Source organism: Somniosus microcephalus, chromosome 25, assembly GCF_052327205.1.
Source record: "Somniosus microcephalus isolate GS21.2 chromosome 25, FLI_Smic_1.0, whole genome shotgun sequence".
NCBI classification, from domain to species: Eukaryota; Metazoa; Chordata; class Chondrichthyes; order Squaliformes; family Somniosidae; genus Somniosus; species Somniosus microcephalus.
This window is the reverse complement of record NC_141011.1, coordinates 7,804,460-7,826,521: the sequence shown is the minus strand read 5'-3', so window position 1 is coordinate 7,826,521 and position 22,062 is coordinate 7,804,460. Positions and strand designations below refer to the sequence as shown.

Genomic DNA, 22,062 nt, shown 5'->3' with positions numbered 1-22,062 from the left:
GTGAGACCTGAGAGAATGTCAAGCACATGTTTATCTATTGGCACATTACCAGGCTCCAAGTAATCTTGGCTCACTCACATATCATTGACATATCTTTGCTGTATCGCATTTTGAGGCTCCAATTAGTCCTATGTGGGCGTTATTCAGCAGTTTATGGGCTACTTTCATGACTTAACTACTTGCTTGAAGTTAACATCACTGAAGTGACTATGAGTTGGAACCAGAATTATCAGGCAATGAACAAAATCCTCAATGTAAGACATATTTATTGAACATTTACTCTAATAATTCAGTTGCAAGTCCATGTATATGTTATATACACAGAAGAACAGGTGATGGTTATAAGCATTGGAAATACAATAATCAACAATTCATTATCTTCTGGCTGTTTCTCACAACATGTAGCAGAGTGAGGATTACTGCAGTAAAGAGGGACAACTCCTAAACGGGCCAACTAGATTTTTCAGGCCAGTTTATAGATTCCTCGGGGTTCATACTGAAATATCTCAGCATGTATTAGTAAACAACCCACAGATTTATCCATTTAACAATGTGTCCCACTACGTGTATGTTGAAGCCAATGCATTCATTTAACCAAAGTTTAGAATGGACTTAGACTGTAAGATTTGAAATGACAGATTCCATGGTGAAATCTCCAGTATGGATCTGCCTTTCAGAGGAGGCAGCGATACCATAAATGTTACTGATTGATCTGTGAATGATGTGATCATTTATGAATATGACTGTCAAGTTCAGTGCTAAAGGGCAGCAGAAACAATGGGGGAAAAATTCACTTGGTTGCGCCACCCGTTAGCACCTTAAGAGGGCGCTAAGTGGGGCGCAAACCAACTAGCGCTCGGGCGCGGCACTGCCCATGCCTCCCGCCAAATTCAGCGGGAGGTTAGTGGTGGCGCTAACCGTTAGCCCTGCACCGCTGGCAATGACGTCATTGGTGTGCACAGCACCCCGCTCACGCCCCGGCCGCGATCTTTGGGAGCGCCCCCTGATTTACTGCCGGACGCTATGTCTGACAGGATCAGGGTGGCGTACCTGTGGCCGGGGAGGTGAAAATTAAAGGTGAGGTGCGGGGCGGCCATTTTTGTTGTTGGCCGCCTGCCAGCACCTGCCTGCGCTCCCGTCCCCGGCCTCCGGAAACTCCCCCCCCCCCCCGCGGAGTGCCAGCTGCGCTCCAAGAGCCTGGCACTTCTCTTGGGTGCCGGGCTCTTTTGCCTGCACTCCCGATCCCCGGGGGCCCAGCTGGGCCCCAGATCGCGCTGCACAAGGCCCCTCCCCTTTAAGAAGGGGAGGAAGGCCTGAAGTACCGCAGCGCGACGTGCCGCAGCGTGTGGCGCTGCGGCACGTAGCGCCACGATATTCACTCGCAGCTCCCCAAGAAGGAGGCGGGGCGCCTCCAGTAGCGCCCCGCTTCCCTTTGGGGCGCAACCGACCAATTTCCAGCGCGGGGGCGCTAATTTTTCCGGGGCGCGCGAAGTTAGCGCCCCAAACGGGGCTATACTGAATTTCTCCCCCAATGTGTTTTTCTGAGTGTTTGCCTAACAACAAATTTGTAAATGAAAGGCTGTATATTGGACAATCAGTATTTTTGATCTGTGTGGGATTTTAGTAGCTTCCAGGCCAAGTTACGAGAGTGAAAAGAACACCAGTGTGTTTTTTTCACCTGTCACCTTTCATGCTAGGTTAGTGCCAATTCTACCATTTCAATGGGACCCAGGTAGGGGAGCAGGAGGAGGAGGGCAGAGATCCATCATATCATGTTACAAGTAATACCCAAACCTCCGAGTGAGAATAGGGCTGGATCTTACAAAGTGACACTGGATTCTATCACATGTGTGATGTATTGAATCATGGCCTAAATTATTGAGTGTGTGGGAGTAATGCTGACGTGTCCACTCCCTGGGACAGGCTCATCATCTGCATCAATGCAGTTAGTTTAACTTTGCTGTAATAAATGATGGATGCGGTAAGCACGAATTACAGCGCTCAAACATAATGCGATGCTCGACATCAGAAATATGCAACCTGCAGTTTCAATGTGCCCCCATGCCACTCATTGATTTGGTTTCATGTAACCCACCCTCTTGCAGTAAGTTATTGTCCCAGTAATAGTCCGTGCTTTTCTAAGGGGCTTTGTTTGGGTGCCAAGGCATAGCTTGCATTACACTTGGCCAGTGCCATAGCTCCCCAATCAGAGAAAGAGATGAAAGCGTTCCATTCCTCAGCACTGACGTCATTCACTGTCGTGAGTATTCAAACAGGTAACAACTCATCAATTGGCAACACATAGCATGAATCAGAGAAGGATGCTGATGGTATTTGTCTCAGCTTTAATAGGCAAACGTTATACTTGCAATAAAGACAATCTTTTATAATTTTCAGCAGAGCATTCAGCCAAAAATCTTCCTTCTATTCTTTGCATTCTTAATCTGGAAAGAGAAGAAATCCACTGAAGACACTGTCATGATCTTCTTTCCCCATCATGGCATTGTAATCTGTTGGTTCGAGCCAGACCTTATCACTGACCTGCAGATGAAGCACAATCCCTCCCGAATTGACCTGAACGAAATTGCCATGATTGCAGAAGCCAGCTATCTTCACTCCATTCTTGTTCAGGCTAACGCACAGGTTATTATCGGACGTCGCATGGTATACAAAGTAATAATAGCCGGTTATGTTACAGGTAAACACACCTGTTTTGCTGTCATAGTGGTTTTGGTCGTTAGATATGACTTTAGTGAATCTGATGTGGGTGTCCCGTGGAGGGTATTGAAATCCACCCCGCTTCGCTGAAAAGGCAGATTTCAACGTGCTCTTGTGGTCTCCTGATCTCCCCGTCTCACCTTTGGTTCCCACATTGCCTGGGTCTCCATTTTGTCCTGCGGACCCCCTGCGCCCTCTTTTTCCGGTTGGGCCTGTGATTCCTGGATCACCCTTATCGCCAATTTCACCCTGAGCGAGTGCTAAGCCAGGGAACCCTGTCAAAAAGCACAAAATATTAATTCTGAGAGAAAAAAACCCCCCACAGATTCATTGCGTGAAGATCTTTGAGAGGTTTGTGTGATGTGACGAAGGGTTTCATTCTATAATGTGAAGACTCTGTCGTGTCTTCTTGGTTTGGCAATTGTGAATGGGCATGCAGGCCTGTCTATGCTCCGGGCACATTGCAGCCTGTCTGGAGTTCAAAATCAAATCAAATCAAATCAACTTTTATTGTCAAGTGCAGTACAACGAAATGTAGGCTTGCGGCTCCCGAGAGTGTACATTTAGATTAAGACATTTAAACATTCAACATACATTTGGCTTGTAATACATTAACATAAACATAACCATAATAAAGTGCATTGGCAGATGTGCAGGCTTTAGAGTTTATTTGTGGAGTTCAGTAGGATGACAGCCCTGGGAAAGAAGCTGTTCCTAAATCTGGTCGTACGGGTGCGAATGCATCTGTAGCGTCTCCCAGATGGCAGGAGGGTGAACAGGCTGTGGCTGGGGTGGGTAGGGTCTTTGATGATGGACCGTGACCTCCGTAGACAGCGTTTCTGGTATATGTGCTCTATGGTCGGTAGCCGGGTGCCGGTAATGCGTTGGGCAGTTTTGACTACCCGCTGCAGGGCTTTCCGGTCATAGTAGCTACAGCTGCCATACCATACTGTGATACAGTTTGTCAGGATGCTCTCTATTGTGCAGCGGTAAAAGTTAGAGAGGATCAGGGGTGACAGGTTACATCCCTTCAGCCTCCTTAGGATATATAGGCGCTGCTGGGCCTTCTTCACCAGAGAGGAGGTATTGAGTGACCAGGAGAGGTCTTCCGTGATGTGGACTCCGAGGAACTTAAAACTGTCCACCCTTTCCACCACAGCCTTTTGATGTGGATGGGGGTGTGGTTACCGCCTTTAGACTTCCTGAAGTCCACAATGATTTCTTTGGTTTTCTTGATGATAAGGGCCAGGTTGTTATCGGCGCACCACTTCACGAGATGCTGGACCTCCTCCCTGTAGGCTGACTCATTGTTGTTGGTGATCTGGCCTACTACCGTGGTATCATCTGCAAACTTGATGATGGTGTTGGAACCATTAACAGCCACTTCCCCCTAAATGATGTAACCACACAGCTGGGAAGTGAAATCCACTACGGCAGCACAGTAACAACATTTGAACAACTGTGATTGGCTCATTTATTCCACAGTTGGGATTAGTTTGGGCAGAGAATGCTCCTCAAGATCTCCCCTTGAATCAGTTATGTAGGAATACTGACAGGATTTTTTTCCCTCAATCTCTGAAAAGTTTCTAAGACCACACAGTATTCCCCATAGAAAGGACAGGATGGGATCGTGCTCTCGGCCTCTTGCCAATGATCCATGAGTCATCTGCAAGGATGTACCTGAGAGTAGGACAGAGTGAATCCCCTATTTGAAGAACATACAGGTACAGATTGAGCATAACCTTGGGTGGCAATAACTGGAGTGAAACTGGGACTAGGCACTCCCGATACAGGAGTGAACTGGGACTGGGCACTCCAGATACAGGAGTGAACTGGGACTCAGCACTCCAGATACAGGAGTGAACTGGGACTCAGCACTCCAGATACAGGAGTGAACTGGGACTGGGCACTCCAGATACAGGAGTGAACTGGGACTGGGCACTCCAGATACAGGAGTGAACTGGGACTGGGCACTCCAGATACAGGAGAGAACTGGGACTGGGCACTCCAGATACAGGAGTGAACTGGGACTAGGCACTCCAGATACAGGAGTGAACTGGGACTAGGCACTCCAGATACAGGAGTGAGCTGGGACTGGGCACCCCAGATACAGGAGTGAACTGGGACTGGGCACTCCAGATACAGGAGTGAACTGGGACTGGGTGAACTGGGACTGGGCACTCCAGATACAGGAGTGAACTGGGGCTGGGCACACCAGGAACAGGAGCGAGCTGGGACTGGGCACTCTAGATACTGGAGTGAACTGGGACTGGGCACTCCAGGAACAGGAGTGAACTGGGACTAGGCACTCCAGATACAGGAGTGAACTGGGACTGGGCACTCCAGGCACAGGAGTGAACTGGGACTGGGCACTCCAGATACTGGAGTGAACTGGGACTGGGCACTCCAGGAGCAGGAGTGAACTGGGACTAGGCCCTCCAGATAATGGAGTGAACTGGGACTGGGCACTCCAGACACAGGAATGAACTGGGACTAGGCACCCCCGATACAGGTGTGAAACTGGGACTAGGCACTCCCGATACAGGAGGGAACTGGGACCAGGCTCTCCCGATACTGGAGTGAACTGGGACTAGGCACTCCGGATACAGGAGTGAACTGGGACTGGGCACTCCAGGAACAGGAATGAACTGGGTCTAGGCACTCCCGATACAGGTGTGAAACTGGGACTAGGCACTCCCGATACAGGAGTGAACTGGGACAAGGCTCTCCCGATACTGGAGTGAAATGGGACTAGGCACGCCAGATACAGGAGTGAACTGGGACTGGGCACTCCAGGAACAGGAGTGAACTGGGACTGGGCTCTCCAGATACAGAAGTGAACTGGGACTAGGCACGCCAGATACAGGAGTGAACTGGGACTGGGCACTCCAGGAACAGGAGTGAACTGGGACTGGGCTCTCCAGATACAGGATTGAACTGGGACTGGGCACTCCAGATACAGCAGTGAACTGGAACTGAGCACTCCAGGTACAGGAGTGAACTGGGACTGGGCACTCCAGATACAGGAGTGAACTGGGACTGGGCACTCCAGACACAGGAGTGAACTGGGACTGGGCACTCCAGACACAGGAGTGAACTGCGACTGGGCACTCCAGATACAGGAGTGAACTGGGACTGGGCACTCCAGATACAGGAGTGAACTGGGACTGGGCACTCCAGATACAGGAGTGAACTGGGACTGGGCACTCCAGATACAGGAGTGAACTGGGACTGGGCACTCCAGATGCAGGAGTGAACTGGGATTGGGCACTCCAGATACAGGAGTGAACTGGGATTGGGCACTCCAGATACAGGAGTGAACTGGGATTGGGCACTCCAGATACAGGAGTGAACTGGGACTGGGCACTCCCGATACAGGAGCGAACTGGGACTGAGCACTCCAGATACAGGAGTGAACTGGGACTGGGCACTCCCGATACAGGAGTGAACTGGGACTGGGCACTCCAGATACAGGAGTGAACTGGGATTGGGCACTCCAGATACAGGAGTGAACTGGGATTGGGCACTCCAGATACAGGAGTGAACTGGGACTGGGCACTCCCGATACAGGAGTGAACTGGGACCAGGCACTCCCAATACTGGAGTGAACTGGGACTAGGCACTCCAGGAACAGGAGTGAACTGGGACTGGGCACTCCAGATACAGGAGTGAACTGGGACTGGGCACTCCAGATACAGGAGTGAACTGGGACTGGGCACTCCAGATACAGGAGTGAACTGGGACTGGGCTCTCCAGATACAGGAGTGAACTGGGACTGGGCACTCCAGATACAGGAGTGAACTGGGACTGGGCACTCCAGATACAGGAGTGAGCTGGGACTGGGCACTCCAGATACAGGAGTGAACAGGGACTGGGCACTCCAGATACAGGAGTGAACTGGGACCAGGCACTCCCAATACTGGAGTGAACTGGGACTAGGCACTCCAGGAACAGGAGTGAACTGGGACTGGGCACTCCAGATACAGGAGTGAACTGGGACTAGGCACTCCAGATACAGGAGTGAACTGGGACTGGGCACTCCAGATACTGGAGTGAACTGGGACTGGGCACTCCAGATACAGGAGTGAACTGGGACTGGGCACTCCAGATACAGAGTGAACTGGGACTGGGCACTCCAGATACAGAGTGAACTGGGACTGGGCACTCCAGATACAGAGTGAACTGGGACTGGGCACTCCAGATACAGGAGTGAACTGGGACTGGGCACTCCAGATACAGGAGTGAACTGGGACTAGGCACTCCAGATACAGGAGTGAACTGGGACTGGGCACTCCAGATACAGGAGTGAACTGGGACTGGGCACTCCAGATACAGGAGTGAACTGGGACTGGGCACTCCAGATACAGGAGTGAACTGGGACTGGGCACTCCAGATACAGAGTGAACTGGGACTGGGCACTCCAGATACAGGAGTGAACTGGGACTGGGCACTCCAGATACAGGAGTGAACTGGGACTAGGCACTCCAGATACAGGAGTGAACTGGGACTGGGCACTCCAGATACAGGAGTGAACTGGGACTGGGCACTCCAGATACAGGAGTGAACTGGGACTGGGCACTCCAGATACAGGAGTGAACTGGGACTGGGCACTCCAGATACAGGAGTGAACTGGGACTGGGCACTCCAGATACAGGAGTGAACTGGGACTGGGCTCTCCAGATACAGGAGTGAACTGGGACTGGGCACTCCAGATACAGGAGTGAACTGGGACTAGGCAAACCAGATACAGGAGTGAACTGGGAATGGGCACTCCAGATACAGGAGTGAACTGGGACTGGGCACTCCAGGAACAGGAGTGAACTGGGACTGGGCACTCCAGATACTGGAATGAACTGAGACTAGGCACTCCAGATACAGGAGTGAACTGGGACTGGGCACTCCAGGAACAGGAGTGAACTGGGACTGGGCACTCCAGATACTGGAGTGAACTGGGACTGGGCACTCCAGGAGCAGGAGTGAACTGGAACTAGGCACTCCATATACTGGAGTGAACTGGGACTGGGCACCTCAGACACAGGAATGAACTGGGACTGGGCACTCCCGATACAGGAGTGAACTGGGACCAGGCACTTCCGATACTGGAGTGAACTGGGACAAGGCACTCCAGATACAGGAGTGAACTGGGATTGGGCACTCCAGGAACAGGAGTGAACTGGGACTGGGCTCTCCAGATACAGGAGTGAACTGGGACTAAGCACTCCAGATACAGGAGTGAACTGGGACTAGGCACTCCAGATACAGGAGTGAACTGGGACTAGGCACTCCAGATACAGGAGTGAACTGGGACTGGGCACTCCAGATACAGGAGTGAACTGGGACTGGGCACTCCAGATACAGGAGTGAACTGGGACTGGGCACTCCAGATACAGGAGTGAACTGGGACTGGGCACTCCAGATACAGGAGTGAACTGGGACTGAGCACTCCAGATACAGGAGTGAACTGGGACTGGGCACTCCAGATACAGGAGTGAACTGGGACTGAGCACTCCAGATACAGGAGTGAACTGGGACTGGGCACTCCAGATACAGGAGTGAACTGGGACTGAGCACTCCAGATACAGGAGTGAACTGGGACTGGGCACTCCAGATACAGGAGTGAACTGGGACTGAGCACTCCAGATACAGGAGTGAACTGGGACTGGCACTCCAGATACAGGAGTGAACTGGGACTGGGCACTCCAGATACAGGAGTGAACTGGGACTGAGCACTCCAGATACAGGAGTGAACTGGGACTGGGCACTCCAGATACAGGAGTGAACTGGGACTGAGCACTCCAGATACAGGAGTGAACTGGGACTGGGCACTCCAGATAATGGAGTGAACTGGGACTGGGCACTCCAGATAATGGAGTGAACTGGGACTGGGCACTCCAGATACAGGAGTGAACAGGGACTGGGCACTCCAGATACAGGAGTGAACTGGGACTAGGCACTCCATATAAAGGAGTGAACTGGGACTGGGCACTCCAGATACAGGAGTGAACTGGGACTGGGCACTCCAGATACAGGAGTGAACTGGGACTGGGCACTCCAGATACAGGAGTGAACTGGAACTAGGCACTCCAGATACAGGAGTGAACTGGGACTAGGCACTCCAGATAATGGAGTGAACTGGTATTGGGCACTCCAGGAACAGGAGTGAACTGGGACTGGGCACTCCAGATACAGGAGTGAACTGGGACTGGGCACTCCAGATACAGGAGTGAACTGGAACTAGGCACTCCAGATACAGGAGTGAACTGGGACTAGGCACTCCAGATAGAGGAGTGAACTGGGACTGGGCACTCCAGACACAGGAGTGAACTGGGACTGGGCACCCCAGATACAGGAGTGAACTGGGACTGGGCACTCCAGATACAGGAGTGAACTGGGACTAGGCACCCCAGATACAGGAGTGAACTGGGACTGGGCACTCCAGATACAGGAGTGAACTGGGACTGGGCACTCCAGATACAGGATTGAACTGGGACTGGGCACTCCAGATACAGGAGTGAACTGGGACTGGGCACTCCAGATACAGGAGTGAACTGGGACTGGGCACTCCATATAAAGGAGTGAACTGGGACTGCGCGCTCCAGATACAGGAGTGAACTGGAACTGGGCACTCCAGATACAGGAGTGATCTGGGACTAGGCATTCCAGATACAGGAGTGAACTGGGACTAGGCATTGCAGATACTGGAGTGAACTGGGACTGGGCACTCCAGATACAGGAGTGAACTGGGACAGGGCACTCCAGATACAGGAGTGAACTGGGACAGGGCACTCCAGATACAGGAGTGAACTGGGACTAGGCACTCCCGATACAGGAGTGAGCCTGGAACCTTGCAATCTAGTAATACGCTACACTGTTGTCAGCATCCCAAAATAATATTTGGGACAGAGAAAGGCCGCCATCTTTTCTTTATTTCATTGATTCCATCCCCTGCCTTCTCACCAGATCTCTCAGACCCTGCTCTGCAGAAACACATCTCATTGTTTCTTCATGATTGACTTTAATAGCCTTTCTTGGTATCATTCTCCACAATTCATGGAATCATAGAAGCAGACAGCACAGAAGGAGGCCTTTCGGCCCATTGTGTCTGTGCCGGCTCTTTGAAAGAGCTGTCGGATTAGTCCCACTCCCCTGCAATTCTATTACTCTTGGGATGAGAAAATACTTCTCTCTCCTAAGTTCCTGATTTTTACCTTATGTGCCCTGGTACTTGATCCCATTTCCACAGTGAGCAATTTACCTTGATCAACTTTTCACTTAATGTTTCACCTCAAAGTCTCTTTTCCGTAGAGAACAAGCCCAATTCCTTAACCTCAGATTCTCACTGCTCTCCTCTATACCTTCTCAAGGGTAAAAATGGGCAGGAAATTCCTTGGAGCTACTCCCACTGTATCGGAGTTCCTTCACAGCAAACGCGTTGTAATGTAAACGGGGTTCGGACTTCCGGGGAAGTAACGCCAGTAGAGCTCTGAGGAATTCCCAGCCATTATCTTTCCTATTGTAGGTTTATCCAAGGAACTCTTCTGATACTTTAGCTGTCAATCCATTCTTGTAAAGATTTGGGAGCAGGAGGCAGTTGTAAACTCCTCCTGAACTAGGAGTGAGGGTTTTCCAAGTGGGCTATTCAGCATTCTCTGTTAGAGTCTGGCCCCTGCCTGATTGTGTGGCCTCAGACTCACCTACGTAATGAGGATGATGTTCTGATGTTCGAGCTGACATACTCCCTGGAAGTGGGGAGTATGGGAAATCACATCTCAACATTCTTAAAAGAGCAGCTTACGAGGGATGCTGGGTAAAACTAAAGGTAAGTGGTCATTTAAAGCTCAGTGACTATAGGGGACAAAAATGTTGGTAGCTTTTCTCATATTCTGAATGTATACTTCAGGTAGTGCATGATTTGTTCAGGTAATAGAAATGGCTGACAGAATCCATAGGCTGGGGCAACAAATGTGTAAATGGGAGAGGGCTTTGGCCAAGGGCAAATGAAGAACATCACTTGAACCCTTGTATGGGAGCGGGTGAAGTACAACACTTGAACCCCTGCATAGGGGCGGGTGCAGTACATCACCTGAACCCCCTGTATAGGGGTGGGTACAGTACATCACTTGAACCCCCTGTATAGGGGCGGGTGCAGATCATCACTTGAACCCTTGTATGGGGTGGGTACAGTACATCACTTGAACCCCCTGTATAGGGGTGGGTACAGTACATCACTTGAACCCCTGCATAGGGGCGGGTGCAGTACATCACTTGAACCCCCTGTATAGGGGCGGGTACAGTACATCACTTGAACCCCCTGTATAGGGGCGGGTGCAGATCATCACTTGAAACCTTGTATAGGGGCGGGTACATTGCATCACTTGAACCCTTGTATGGGGTGGGTACAGTACAACACTTGAACCCCCTGTATAGGGGTGGGTGCAGATCATCACTTGAACCCTTGTATAGGGGCAGGTACAGCACATCACTTGAACCCCCTGTACAGGGGCGGGTGCAGTACATCACCTGAACCCCCTGTATAGGGGTGGGTACAGTACATCACTTGAACCCTTGTACAGGGGTGGGTGCAGTACATCACTTGAGCCCTTGTATAGGGGCGGGTACATTGCATCACTTGAACCCTTGTATGGGGTGGGTACAGTACATCACTTGAAGCCTTTGTATAGGGGCGGGTACAGTACAACACTTGAACCCCTGCATAGGGGCGGGTGCAGTACAACACTTGAACCCCTGCATAGGGGCGGGTGCAGTACATCACTTGAACCCTTGTATAGGGGCGGGTGCAGATCATCACTTGAACCCTTGTATAGGGGCAGGTACAGTACATCACTTGAACCCTTGTACAGGGGTGGGTGCAGTACATCACTTGAGCCCTTGTATAGGGGCAGGTACATTGCATCACTTGAACCCTTGTATGGGGTGGGTACAGTACATCACTTGAAGCCTTTGTATCGGGGCGGGTGCAGTACAACACTTGAACCGTTGTATAGGGGCGGGTACAGTACAACACTTGAACCCTTGTATAGGGGCGGGTACAGTACATCACTTGAACCCTTGTATGGGGCGGGTACAGTACATCACTTGAACCCTTGTATAGGGGCGGGTGCAGTACAACACTTGAACCCCTGTATAGGGGCGGGTGCAGACCCCTTGAACGATCTCATCCCTCCAGGGTCCAGGAATCCCACTTTCAACATCTGGACCTCAAACAAAGCCCATTCTTGCAATACTCACTGTTTGCTGTTAGACGTCATTGCAACTTGTAAACTTTTTAAATTATGAGTTTCATGGTTGTGGTTAGGTAATTTATGTTTATTTGATAGACACAATAAAATTATACGAATATTTTATCACGTGTGCCGATAAACTTATTATCTGATAGGTATTAGCGATACTTATACCCAGGGGACCTTCGCAAGCAATGTTGATATTTAAGTGCGGAGGAATCGCAGCACTTTGACTGTGAGTGAGGAGAGAGGTTAGGAGAGGTGCTACAGCATGGAATGTGCTGTCGCAGGAGGTAGGTGAGGCAGAGACCGTGGGAGCAAAGTTTCTCGATCCTGCTACTCCGCCATAATGGCAGCAGATTCAATATCCGGCGATGACCTGTGCTCCTGACCCGGTTGGAGTATAATTTATTAATTGTGGGGATGCGGGCGCCGCTGCCAAGGCCTGTATTTAATGCCCATCCCTCATAACTGAGTGGCTTGCTGGGCCACTGCAGAGGGAAGTTGAGAGTCAACTTCACTGATTTGGAGTCACATGTAGGCCAGCCCGAGTAAGCACGGCAGGTTTCCTAAAGGATTCTAGTGAACCAGTTTGGTTCTTAATGATAATCTGACAGGTTCCTGGTCACTTTTACTGGTACCAGTATCCGGGGGCAGGGCAGTGCAGGGCCATGTAATGTCATTATTCTGGCAGATACTCACACCAGTATGGGAACATCTCAGGCACCCACAGGGAGGGGGAGGGACAGTGAAAGCGGCAGCGCTGGAAAGCCAGTTGGGGAGCTCCAGTGCAACAGGCTGAGAAAACAATGACATTGGAAGTTGTTCCCTTTATAAGCGAGCGGTTTGACTCTGCCAGCCTGCAGCCTTCCTGATTTCCATGTCAAGGCCCAGGCCTGGCCACCTCTGTGGGCAACAAATACGCCCCTCCCTTGACCTGGGTGCCAGCATCCTGCCTGGATCCAGATCACTTAGAGAAAAGGAGGTTGGCGGGGAGCAGCGGGAATTCCCGACAGGGGATGTCATCTTCCCAGCCTGTCCCTGCTCCTGGCGCCAATTTCCACCATGAAGTCTTTGGCCAGAGATCCAACATTTCTGGGTCCCACCAACCTGCCGACCCCTGCCAATCCCCCTCCCAGCCCCTTTACCTTGGAACTCTGCCTGAGGACATTCCGGAACGGTGAATCTTGGAAAGGAAAAATGGATAAATATTTGAAGCCGGGGAAGATACAAGCTATTGTTGGCATGTGGGACAGTGGGATTAATTTTCGACACAGGCACAATAGACCAAACAGCCTCCTTCTGCGCTATAAAGTTCCACGGTTTGCTGGGTGAAAGCCATCTCTCTGGCACTCTCTTTAAAAGTTATAAGAGTGTTGTTTACAGTGGAATAACAGACTGATTCTTCGATCTATAATGTGACGGCCAACGGACATGGCTTATTGTGGGTGAGCCTGTTTACCTGCTTCTCCTTTCGCTCCTTTTGGGCCATCTCTGCCATCTTTGCCGGGTATTCCTGGTATTCCGTGAGTGCCGGGTATCCCAGGGACTCCAGAATTTGTTTCAAAACCTTGAACCAACGAACCCAGTACTGCCAACAGTAGCATCAGAGAAATGCGATTGGGCTCCATGGCGTGTTAGGAGACAATCTGTAGAATCTGAAACAAGCCAGAAAACATGGAGATCTGAACATAGCACAAAAGAAACTTTTGTGCACAATTAGAAAAAACAAAGCATTAGGCAGCATTACATTGAATAAAAGAAAAATGTCTCATTTGAAAGAATTGAGGGGTGAAATTCAATAAGGCCCGGAAACAGGCGTGGGCACTGCGATGCGCGCCCGTTCAGAAAGTACAGGCGGCCGTCAATTTGGTGCGGCCTGCTAATTTAAATGATTGTAGCACACAGCCCAGCGACTATTGCACTGCTGGCAGGCTATGCGCTCAGCAGGAGGCCCAATGTCGCGCAGCTGTAGCGAGGCTGCCTTTACTTAAAGCTAACCTGTTCCTTTACAAGGCAGCCTCTAGCCCTTAAAGCTCAACTGCCTTCTGAGAAAATAAAATTAAAAATCCTTCTGAACTAGGCAGTCTGCAGCTTTTAAAGCTGAACTAAAAGCCGTCTCCTACCAACTGCGCCACTAGCCTCACACACTGCTCAATGCATGGCCCCCACCCCCCCATCACACACCTACCAATAATCTCTACCAAACACAAGGCACATCTCACATTCCTAGCTTCACCTCACCCCCTAGGAGGAGATGGTGCTGGCCATTCTTGCCAGGGGTATGGCTAAGCCCTTGGCCACTGGCGGGGCTGAAAGAATACAAGTGCTGGTATCCTCATATGTTATCCTCCTTCTCACATCTCACTTCCCCCTCAGCACACAATATCTTCTGATGTACAAGCTGCACATGGTGTAAGCATGCACCTCTTGCTTTTCCCCTACTCTCACCGCAACCCTAACCTTGCCCCTTCCTCATTTCACCCACCCAAGAAATGCAGCCTGCCCATCCAGCGGTTGACCAAGAAGAGGGAGAGGAGAGTGAAGAAGAAGAAACACCATCACTCGATTTCACACTCCCAGCCACCAGCTCCTCGAGGTCGACAAGCAAGGCCATTTGCAGTGTCCCCCACTGAAAGTCAGCAGCCTTCCACCAGCCATGCTGCAGCCACTGGGGCAGCACTGTGTGACATCACTAGGATAGGCAAAGACACAAACAAGATACTTACTGAGGGAATGTGCAAGGGTGATCAGTTGATTGTTTGATGTAATATTGGATGCATATATGGGTAAAGTTGGATTGGAAAGTTAGCTTTGTGGTGGGTTTTATTTTAGCATTGTGGCCTAGAGGACACTGTGATGGTCAGTAGCAGAGGGAAGGTAAGGTGTGGGAGAAATGTTGAAAGGGGAATTTGGGTTGTGTTCACTGGTACCGCAGGAGGATGATTCCATCCTGAATATTGTTAGATCCGTGTATCTTAATGTTGTGTCCTTCAATAATCAGACAACAGACTGCAGGGAACGATTCAACAGGTGTTTACTGAATGAGGGTTACTCTAGAACTAACTATACAGATCACTACTCAGGGTTTATATACAGGTGTGGTCACTGCCGGTACTACAGTATACAGGAGCTGTAAAAAGTAGTTCTCTCCCTTAAAGGTACATACATTACAATTCCTCCCCTTTTAGATTAACAGTACCATAACACTCATTTAACAATTAAATATCAAACTAATTACAATTAACACTTTTAACATGCAACATTAGCTAAAAATAGTCTATTTATAAATTCAGTCTTTGGGGAGGCTTCCTGATCCTTTCTGGATAGCGCCTTTCCCGAGTGTCTTGCTCTTGGTGCGGAGGCGATTCTGGCCCCCTGTCGTCGGTTGGTTCATCAGCTTCCGATGCTACTGTTTCTGGGGTAGATGTGACCTGTACGTCGGGTTCATCACCAGGTATGTATGGGAGAGGCATGGGGTTGACTTGTTCCTGTGACTCTAGGATCTGGTCAGCATGGCGTCTCACGATGCTCTCCCCAACGTCCACTGTGTACATTAATGGGCCCTGCCGTGTGCATATCGTTTCTGGCTGCTATTTTTCTGTTCGGTAGTCGCGGGCCGAGACTGGTTGCCCTACATTGAAGCTCCTTGTTGGCTTCTCATGGATGTGCTGGAATTGCTTACTCTCAACATTTCTTCGTACGTTTGGTCTGAGCAAATCCAGGCGAGATCTTAACCTTCGGTTAAAGAACATCATGGCTGGGGCCTGGTTGGTGACTGCATGTGTCGCATTCCGGTAGGCGAACAGGAAATTATCCACCTTGTGCTGCAGCGGAATGTTGTCATTGTACATAGCCTTTATTGCCTTCTTAAAGGTTTGTACGAACCTCTCAGCCAATCCATTTGTGGCTGGATGATACGGGGCGGATGTGTAATGCCTTACCCCATTCTTTTTCAAGAACCTCCGGAACTCTTCGGACACAAACTGTGGTCCGTTGTCGGAGCAAATCTGTTCTGGCAAGCCAAATAGCCGGAGCTGATGCTACCCCGAATACCAGCCGGTTGTATTGGTAGAGACCTTTATGGGTGTTGATTGTGAGGTATTTTTTTGATGCTTCTTCTACCTCCATTTGCAGATACGCCTGGGCCAGATCAATCTTAGTGAAGCATTTCCCTCCAGATAGCGAGGCGAAAATATCTTCAATCCGCGGAAGTGGATATTGTACGGTGTGAAGGATCGGGTTCACTGTTACCTTAACGTCCCCACAGACGCGAACCTTCCTTGGTTCCCCAGGCGTGCTGCTCAACGACTTTTTCATCACAGGGACGATGGGTGTAGCCCACTCGCTCCAGTCTACCTTGGACAGTACATCTGAACATTCCAGACTCTCCAGCTCTGCTTCGACGGCTGGGCGGATTGCATAAGGTACCGGTCTGGCCTTAAAAAATTTTGGGCTTGCGTTTTCTTCAATTTTAATCATCGCTGTCATGCCTTTTAGTGTTCCGAGTCCTTGCTGGAACACTTCTTTCACGTCAGTTAGGATCTTTGACAGTCGCCCAGGTGTGACGTCATCATCCTTTTTGTCAGCCACAGTCAGTGCCTGTATGGAATGCCAATCTAGTTGTACCTTCTGGATGCATTCACGTCCTAGTAGTGGTGGTCCTCCATCTGGCAACACATATAGGTCCATTTTTGGTGTTTCCTTGCCGTTATATATAACGTTCACCCTTATTTTTCCTTTGGGGTAGACATTTTGCCCCGTGTATGTCTTCAAGACAATCTTTGTATCTCTCAAGGGTATATGTGAGAATAGCCGCTTGTAGTCCCTTCGGTTTATGACTGTTAGGGCTGATCCTGTGTCCAATTCCATTTTCACTTGGACTCCTGCTATCTTGAGCGTGACCCAGATAGTTTGGAGATCCTCCATTTTGATCATATTATGTAGTTTCAAACAACCCAGCTCCTTGCTTCCGGAGTCTGTATCACTCTTCTGTTCGTCTGAACTACTCTCCGTCACCTTATGTACCTTCTTGTACTTCTCCTGTGGAGATTTCTTGCAGCTGGTTTTCTTTCCCGACCTGCAGACTCTTGCTATGTGTCCTACTTTTCCACACTGTCTGCACACTTTGTCCTTGAATCAGCAATCATTATGGTCATGTGTTGTTCTGCCGCAGCGATAGCACTTCACTGTTCCGTATGACATTTCATTTGTGCCATATTCTTGCGGTCTCCGTTGTATCTCTGCAGCGTGCCCCGTGCTGCTGCTTCGTGTGATACTGCAATGCTGAAAGCCTTGTCCAGCGTAAGATCCTTTTCTGATAGAAGCCATTTCTGGGTTCATTCACTTTGAAGCCCACACACAAACTTGTCCCTTAAAGTATCTGCTAGTCCCGTTCCAAACTGGCAGTGTTTCGATAGCTTGTGCAGTTCCGTTAAATACTCAGCATTACTTTCATCTTTATGCTGATTCCTTTTGTGAAACTTAAATCTTTCTGCTATCTGCAGCAGTGTGGGGTTTAAGTGGTCCTGTAGGATTGACACTATGTTTTCAAAATCCTTTTCTACTGGCTTCTCTGGGGTGACTAGGTTTCGCAGTAAGCCATACGTTTTTGCACCGATTGAATTCAACAATACCAGCGGTTTCTTGTCATCTGGCACTTCATTCGCCTTGCAGTATGCTTCTATGCGTTCGACATATGTCGTCCAATCTTCGACTTCATTGTCAAACGCTGTGATACTGCCACTCTTCGGCATTTTTGGGTGTGGTTAGACTGGCTTAAAATGGCATCTCCCGCGCTTTCCTTTCTTCCCCACTGCGGCTTAAAATGGCGTCTCCCGCGCTGCTGCCAACGCCGCTCTCGGCGGTCCTTGTGGCAAATGGCGACGCCCTGTGGGTTTCTTGCGCTGCTCCTGCGCTGCTGCCAACGCCGCTCTCTGTGGTCCTCATGGCAATGGAAGCGCCTCAAGGTTTCCTGCGTGCCTCTCTCCCTCGTTGACGCTGCTTGGCCCTTGAACACTGGCTGTGCTCTGCTCTCTCTCGTTTCTCTCCCCCGTTGACGCCGCTCGGTCCTGAACACTGGCTGCACCCTGTGCGCTCTGCCCTCTCTCTCTCCCTCGTCAACGCTGCTCGGCCCTTGAACACTGGCTGCGCTCTGCTCTCTCTCGTCTCTCTCCCCCGTTGACGCTGCTCGGCCCTTGAACACCGGCTGCGCTCTGCTCTCTCTCGTCTCTCTCCCCCGTTGAAGCTGCTCGGCCCTTGAACACCGGCTGCGCTCTGCTCTCTCTCGTCTCTCTCCCCTGTTGACGCCGCTCGGTCCTGAACACCGGCTGCACCCTGTGCGCTCTGCCCTCTCTCTCTCCCCCGTCGACACTGCTCGGCCTTTTTCTGTACCGCTCGGTCGGGCTCTAGCCCATCGCTGTCCGGGAAGAGTCTGCGCAGTACCTGTTGCCAGCCCGTTTCGCTGGACCACCGTGACTGGAAAGCCTAGCCTGGCACTCGACAGCCTCCCCTGCGATGCTCAAATCTCTGCTGGATGACTGGGCGGTTGCCCGTGGTCGACGCCTGTGCGTCTGGACTCGACCTTCTTCCACTGTTCTCCAGGAGCGAATCCCTGGGAGGTGATGCAGAGTTGCAGATAGGTTCGAATCTGCCACGTCGCCAATGTTAGAACCGTGTATCTTAATGTTGTGTCCTTCAATAATCAGACAACAGACTGCAGGGAACGATTCAACAGGTGTTTACTGAATGAGGGTTACTCTGGAACTAACTGTACAGATCACTACTCAGGGTTTATATACAGGTGTGGTCACTGCCGGTACTACAGTATACAGGAGCTGTAAAAAGTAGTTCTCCCCTTAAAGGTACATACATTACAAATATCCCGGCCAGAAAGGGACTGTCTGGGTTGCATCCTTCCTTCCACTTCCTCCTCTTCTGCTTCTTCCTCTTCCCTCTGCGAGCAGCTTTTCCCCTTTGCTGCCTCTGTTTCATCTCCATGTGATGTTATAGCCCAAGAGGGACAGCAACCAGAGACCCCAGGACTGGGAGCAAGTGGTGCTCTCAGAGGCCTTCCTTTAACATCCAAAGCCTTGCAAGCGTCCAGCAGCACTCCCTGCACTTCCTGTATGCTTTAACAATTTTTAACTGTATTGCACCAAGCCACTACACCAATAAAATGCAAAAGAAGTCCAAAAACTAAAATCTAAAATTACCTGAAAGAAGTGTGTTTCCCTTTAAGAAGCGCTGGCGACATCTCTGTACCACTGCTGCGCACACGTTCTTCTGTGCGTGGTTTGGAGAGGACAGTATCCCGAGTGGTGACGATTGACGTCATGATCTGCATAATTTACATGTGGGCGGTGAACTCAGGCAACGGCAGTGCTGCCGGCCTCCCCAAAATGGCGGCTGCCACGTTCCGTGCCAGAGGCGGGCGGAAGCGAGGTGGCTGCCATTTTTTCGGCAAAACCTGCCTTAACAGCCCACGCTAGACCTCCGAATCTGGCGGCCTAAATCTATTGTTAGCTGTGGTTTTACATAAAAGAGGAACAATTTACATTTGAACTTGTCTCTATCATTTCTCTCTGTCTGTTGATCCATCTAGTGGTCAGTGTGTGACTGTGCACTCGGTGCTGATTTCACCAAAGCCAGATTTAGGCAGTGATTCCAAAATGGGGGACCACAGACACCTGGGCCCCAACATTTACAGGGCCCCGCGTTCGGACTTGGCAGAGGAGTTCTGGACAGGAAACCCAGAATTTCGGGTTGCCAGGATAATTTATTTATTTGTTCCTGGGAGTTGGGCGTCGCTGGCAAGGCCAGCATTTATTGCCCATCTTGGGGGAGAGATTGCGGTCGGGGCGATAGATTGTGTTTGCGGGGGCAGATAGTGGTTGGGGGTGAGATGGTGGTCAGGGGGCAGTGTTTGTGGGGAGGCGGGAGAGCGTGGTCGGAAGGGGGAGTGCAGATGGTGGTCGGGGGGGGATCGGGGTGGGGGAGATCGGGGGGAGTCGGCGATCGTGGAGCTGGAACCAGGTAAGCTTGTTGGGCTGGGGGGGGGAATCACTCCTGCTCCTCCTGGCCCACAGACAATGTTGTAAAGGCACTTACCTCATGGATCCGGCCCTTCTCACCTCCTTTTATGTGCCGGCATTCCCGAGGCCCAGGAAACCCAGCCAACATGGGTTAAAAATAAAAAGCTGGTTAAAATGGAGCCAGGCGGCCTCCTTAAAAGCTGTTACCGACCGACCCACCTCCTGCGAGCGGATTGGTCACCCGTCTCTCGTCCTGCCTCCATTAAAACTGGAAGTGTGCAGGTTCGAGGAGGGTTAGGGTCGGATCGGAAATGTAAAAATTTTTAACTTCTCACCCGACCCAAACTCAAATTTTTTGGGGTGTTAAAATTACCCCCTTGGGTTCTGTTTGTTTTAATTGTGAAATGAAACTTTCTGTCAGTGCCCCTGTGAATCTGACAGGTGCTATGAGGAGGATCGTCTGGCTTTGGGTTAGCAACTCCTTGGAGGAATTCCAGAGGTTTTATCACATGACATCCTGATCACGTGACGCCCGCAAATGTTACTACATTTACCTCAGAAATGTTGGGTCTCAGGAGTTGAGTATTTTTGTGCCTGGCTTTTCTGCAGCATCTGTTGGGCGAGAAAGTCCAAGAACCGAGGGAGTGGAAAACGAGGGAGGAGAAACCGAGAGAGGGGAAACTGAGGGAGCGGAAACCGAGGGAGGGGAAAACGAGGGAGGAGAAACCGAGGGAGGGGAAACCGAGGGAGGGGAAACCGAGGGAGTGGAAAATGAGGGAGGGGAAACCGAGGGAGGAGAAACTGAGGGAGGGGAAACCGAGGGAGCGGAAACCGAGGGAGGGGAAAACGAGGGAGGAGAAACCGAGGGAGGGGAAACCGAGGGAGGGGAAATCAAGGGAGTGGAAACTGAGAGTGGGGAAACCGAGGGAGCGGAAACCGAGGGAGGGGAAAACGAGGGAGGAGAAACCGAGGGAGGGGAAATCAAGGGAGTGGAAACTGAGAGTGGGGAAACCGAGGGAGCGGAAACCGAGAGAGGGGAAACCGAGGGAGGGGAAATCGAGGGAGTGGAAACTGAGAGTGGGGAAACTGAGGGAGGGGAAACTGAGAGTGGGGAAACCGAGGGAGGGGAAATCGAGGGAGGGGAAATCGAGGGAGTGGAAACTGAGAGTGGGGAAACCGTGGGAGGGGAAAACGAGGGAGGAGAAACCGAGGGAGGGGAAACCGAGGGAGGAGAAACCGAGGGAGGGGAAACCGAGGGAGGGGAAACCGAGGGAGCAGAAAATGAGGGAGGGGAAACCGAGGGAGGAGAAACCGAAGGAGGGGAAATCGAGGGAGTGGAAACTGAGAGTGGGGAAACCGAGGGAGGGGAAACCGAGGGAGCGGAAAATGAGGGAGGGGAAACCAAGGGAGGGGAAACCGAGGGAGGGGAAAGCAAGGGAGGGGAAACTGAGAGTGGGGAAACCGAGGGAGAGGAAATCGAGGGAGGGGAAATCGAGGGAGTGGAAACTGAGAGTGGGGAAACCGAGGGAGAGGAAACTGAGAGTGGGGAAACCGAGGGAGGGGAAACTGAGAGTGGGGAAACCGAGGGAGGGGAAATCGAGGGAGGGGAAATCGAGGGAGTGGAAACTGAGAGTGGGGAAACCGAAGGAGGGGAAACTGAGAGTGGGGAAACCGAGGGAGGGGAAATCGAGGGAGGGGAAATCGAGGGAGTGGAAACTGAGAGTGGGGAAACCGAGGGAGTGGAAACTGAGAGTGGGGAAACCGAAGGAGGGGAAACTGAGAGTGGGGAAACCGAGGGAGGGGAAATCGAGGGAGGGGAAATCGAGGGAGTGGAAACTGAGAGTGGGGAAACCGTGGGAGGGGAAAACGAGGGAGGAGAAACCGAGGGAGGGGAAACCGAGGGAGGAGAAACCGAGGGAGGGGAAACCGAGGGAGGGGAAACCGAGGGAGCAGAAAATGAGGGAGGGGAAACCGAGGGAGGAGAAACCGAAGGAGGGGAAATCGAGGGAGTGGAAACTGAGAGTGGGGAAACCGAGGGAGGGGAAACCGAGGGAGCGGAAAATGAGGGA

The 22,062-nt window shown here is 51.0% G+C and overlaps 1 protein-coding gene across 2 annotated transcripts in view; it reads right to left on the bottom strand.

Annotated features, from left to right (window-relative positions):
* Nucleotides 1-248: 248 nt before the first annotated feature.
* The window catches only part of LOC147100492 (complement C1q subcomponent subunit C-like), a 41,248-nt gene continuing 19,434 nt past the window's right edge, over nt 249-22,062 (bottom strand). Inside the window, exons 1-3 of one of the 2 annotated variants that reach the window (XM_085966792.1) lie at nt 20,070-20,090; nt 13,423-13,618; nt 249-2,993 (exon numbers count right to left, since the gene is read on the bottom strand). In XM_085966792.1, the coding sequence (XP_085822918.1) occupies nt 2,440-2,993; nt 13,423-13,591 (723 nt within the window). In that variant the 5' untranslated portion in view covers nt 13,592-13,618; nt 20,070-20,090 and the 3' untranslated portion in view covers nt 249-2,439. Of the gene's footprint in view, nt 2,994-13,422; nt 13,619-20,069; nt 20,091-22,062 lie in introns of those variants that run through there. The other variant, XM_085966790.1, reaches the window with a different exon arrangement.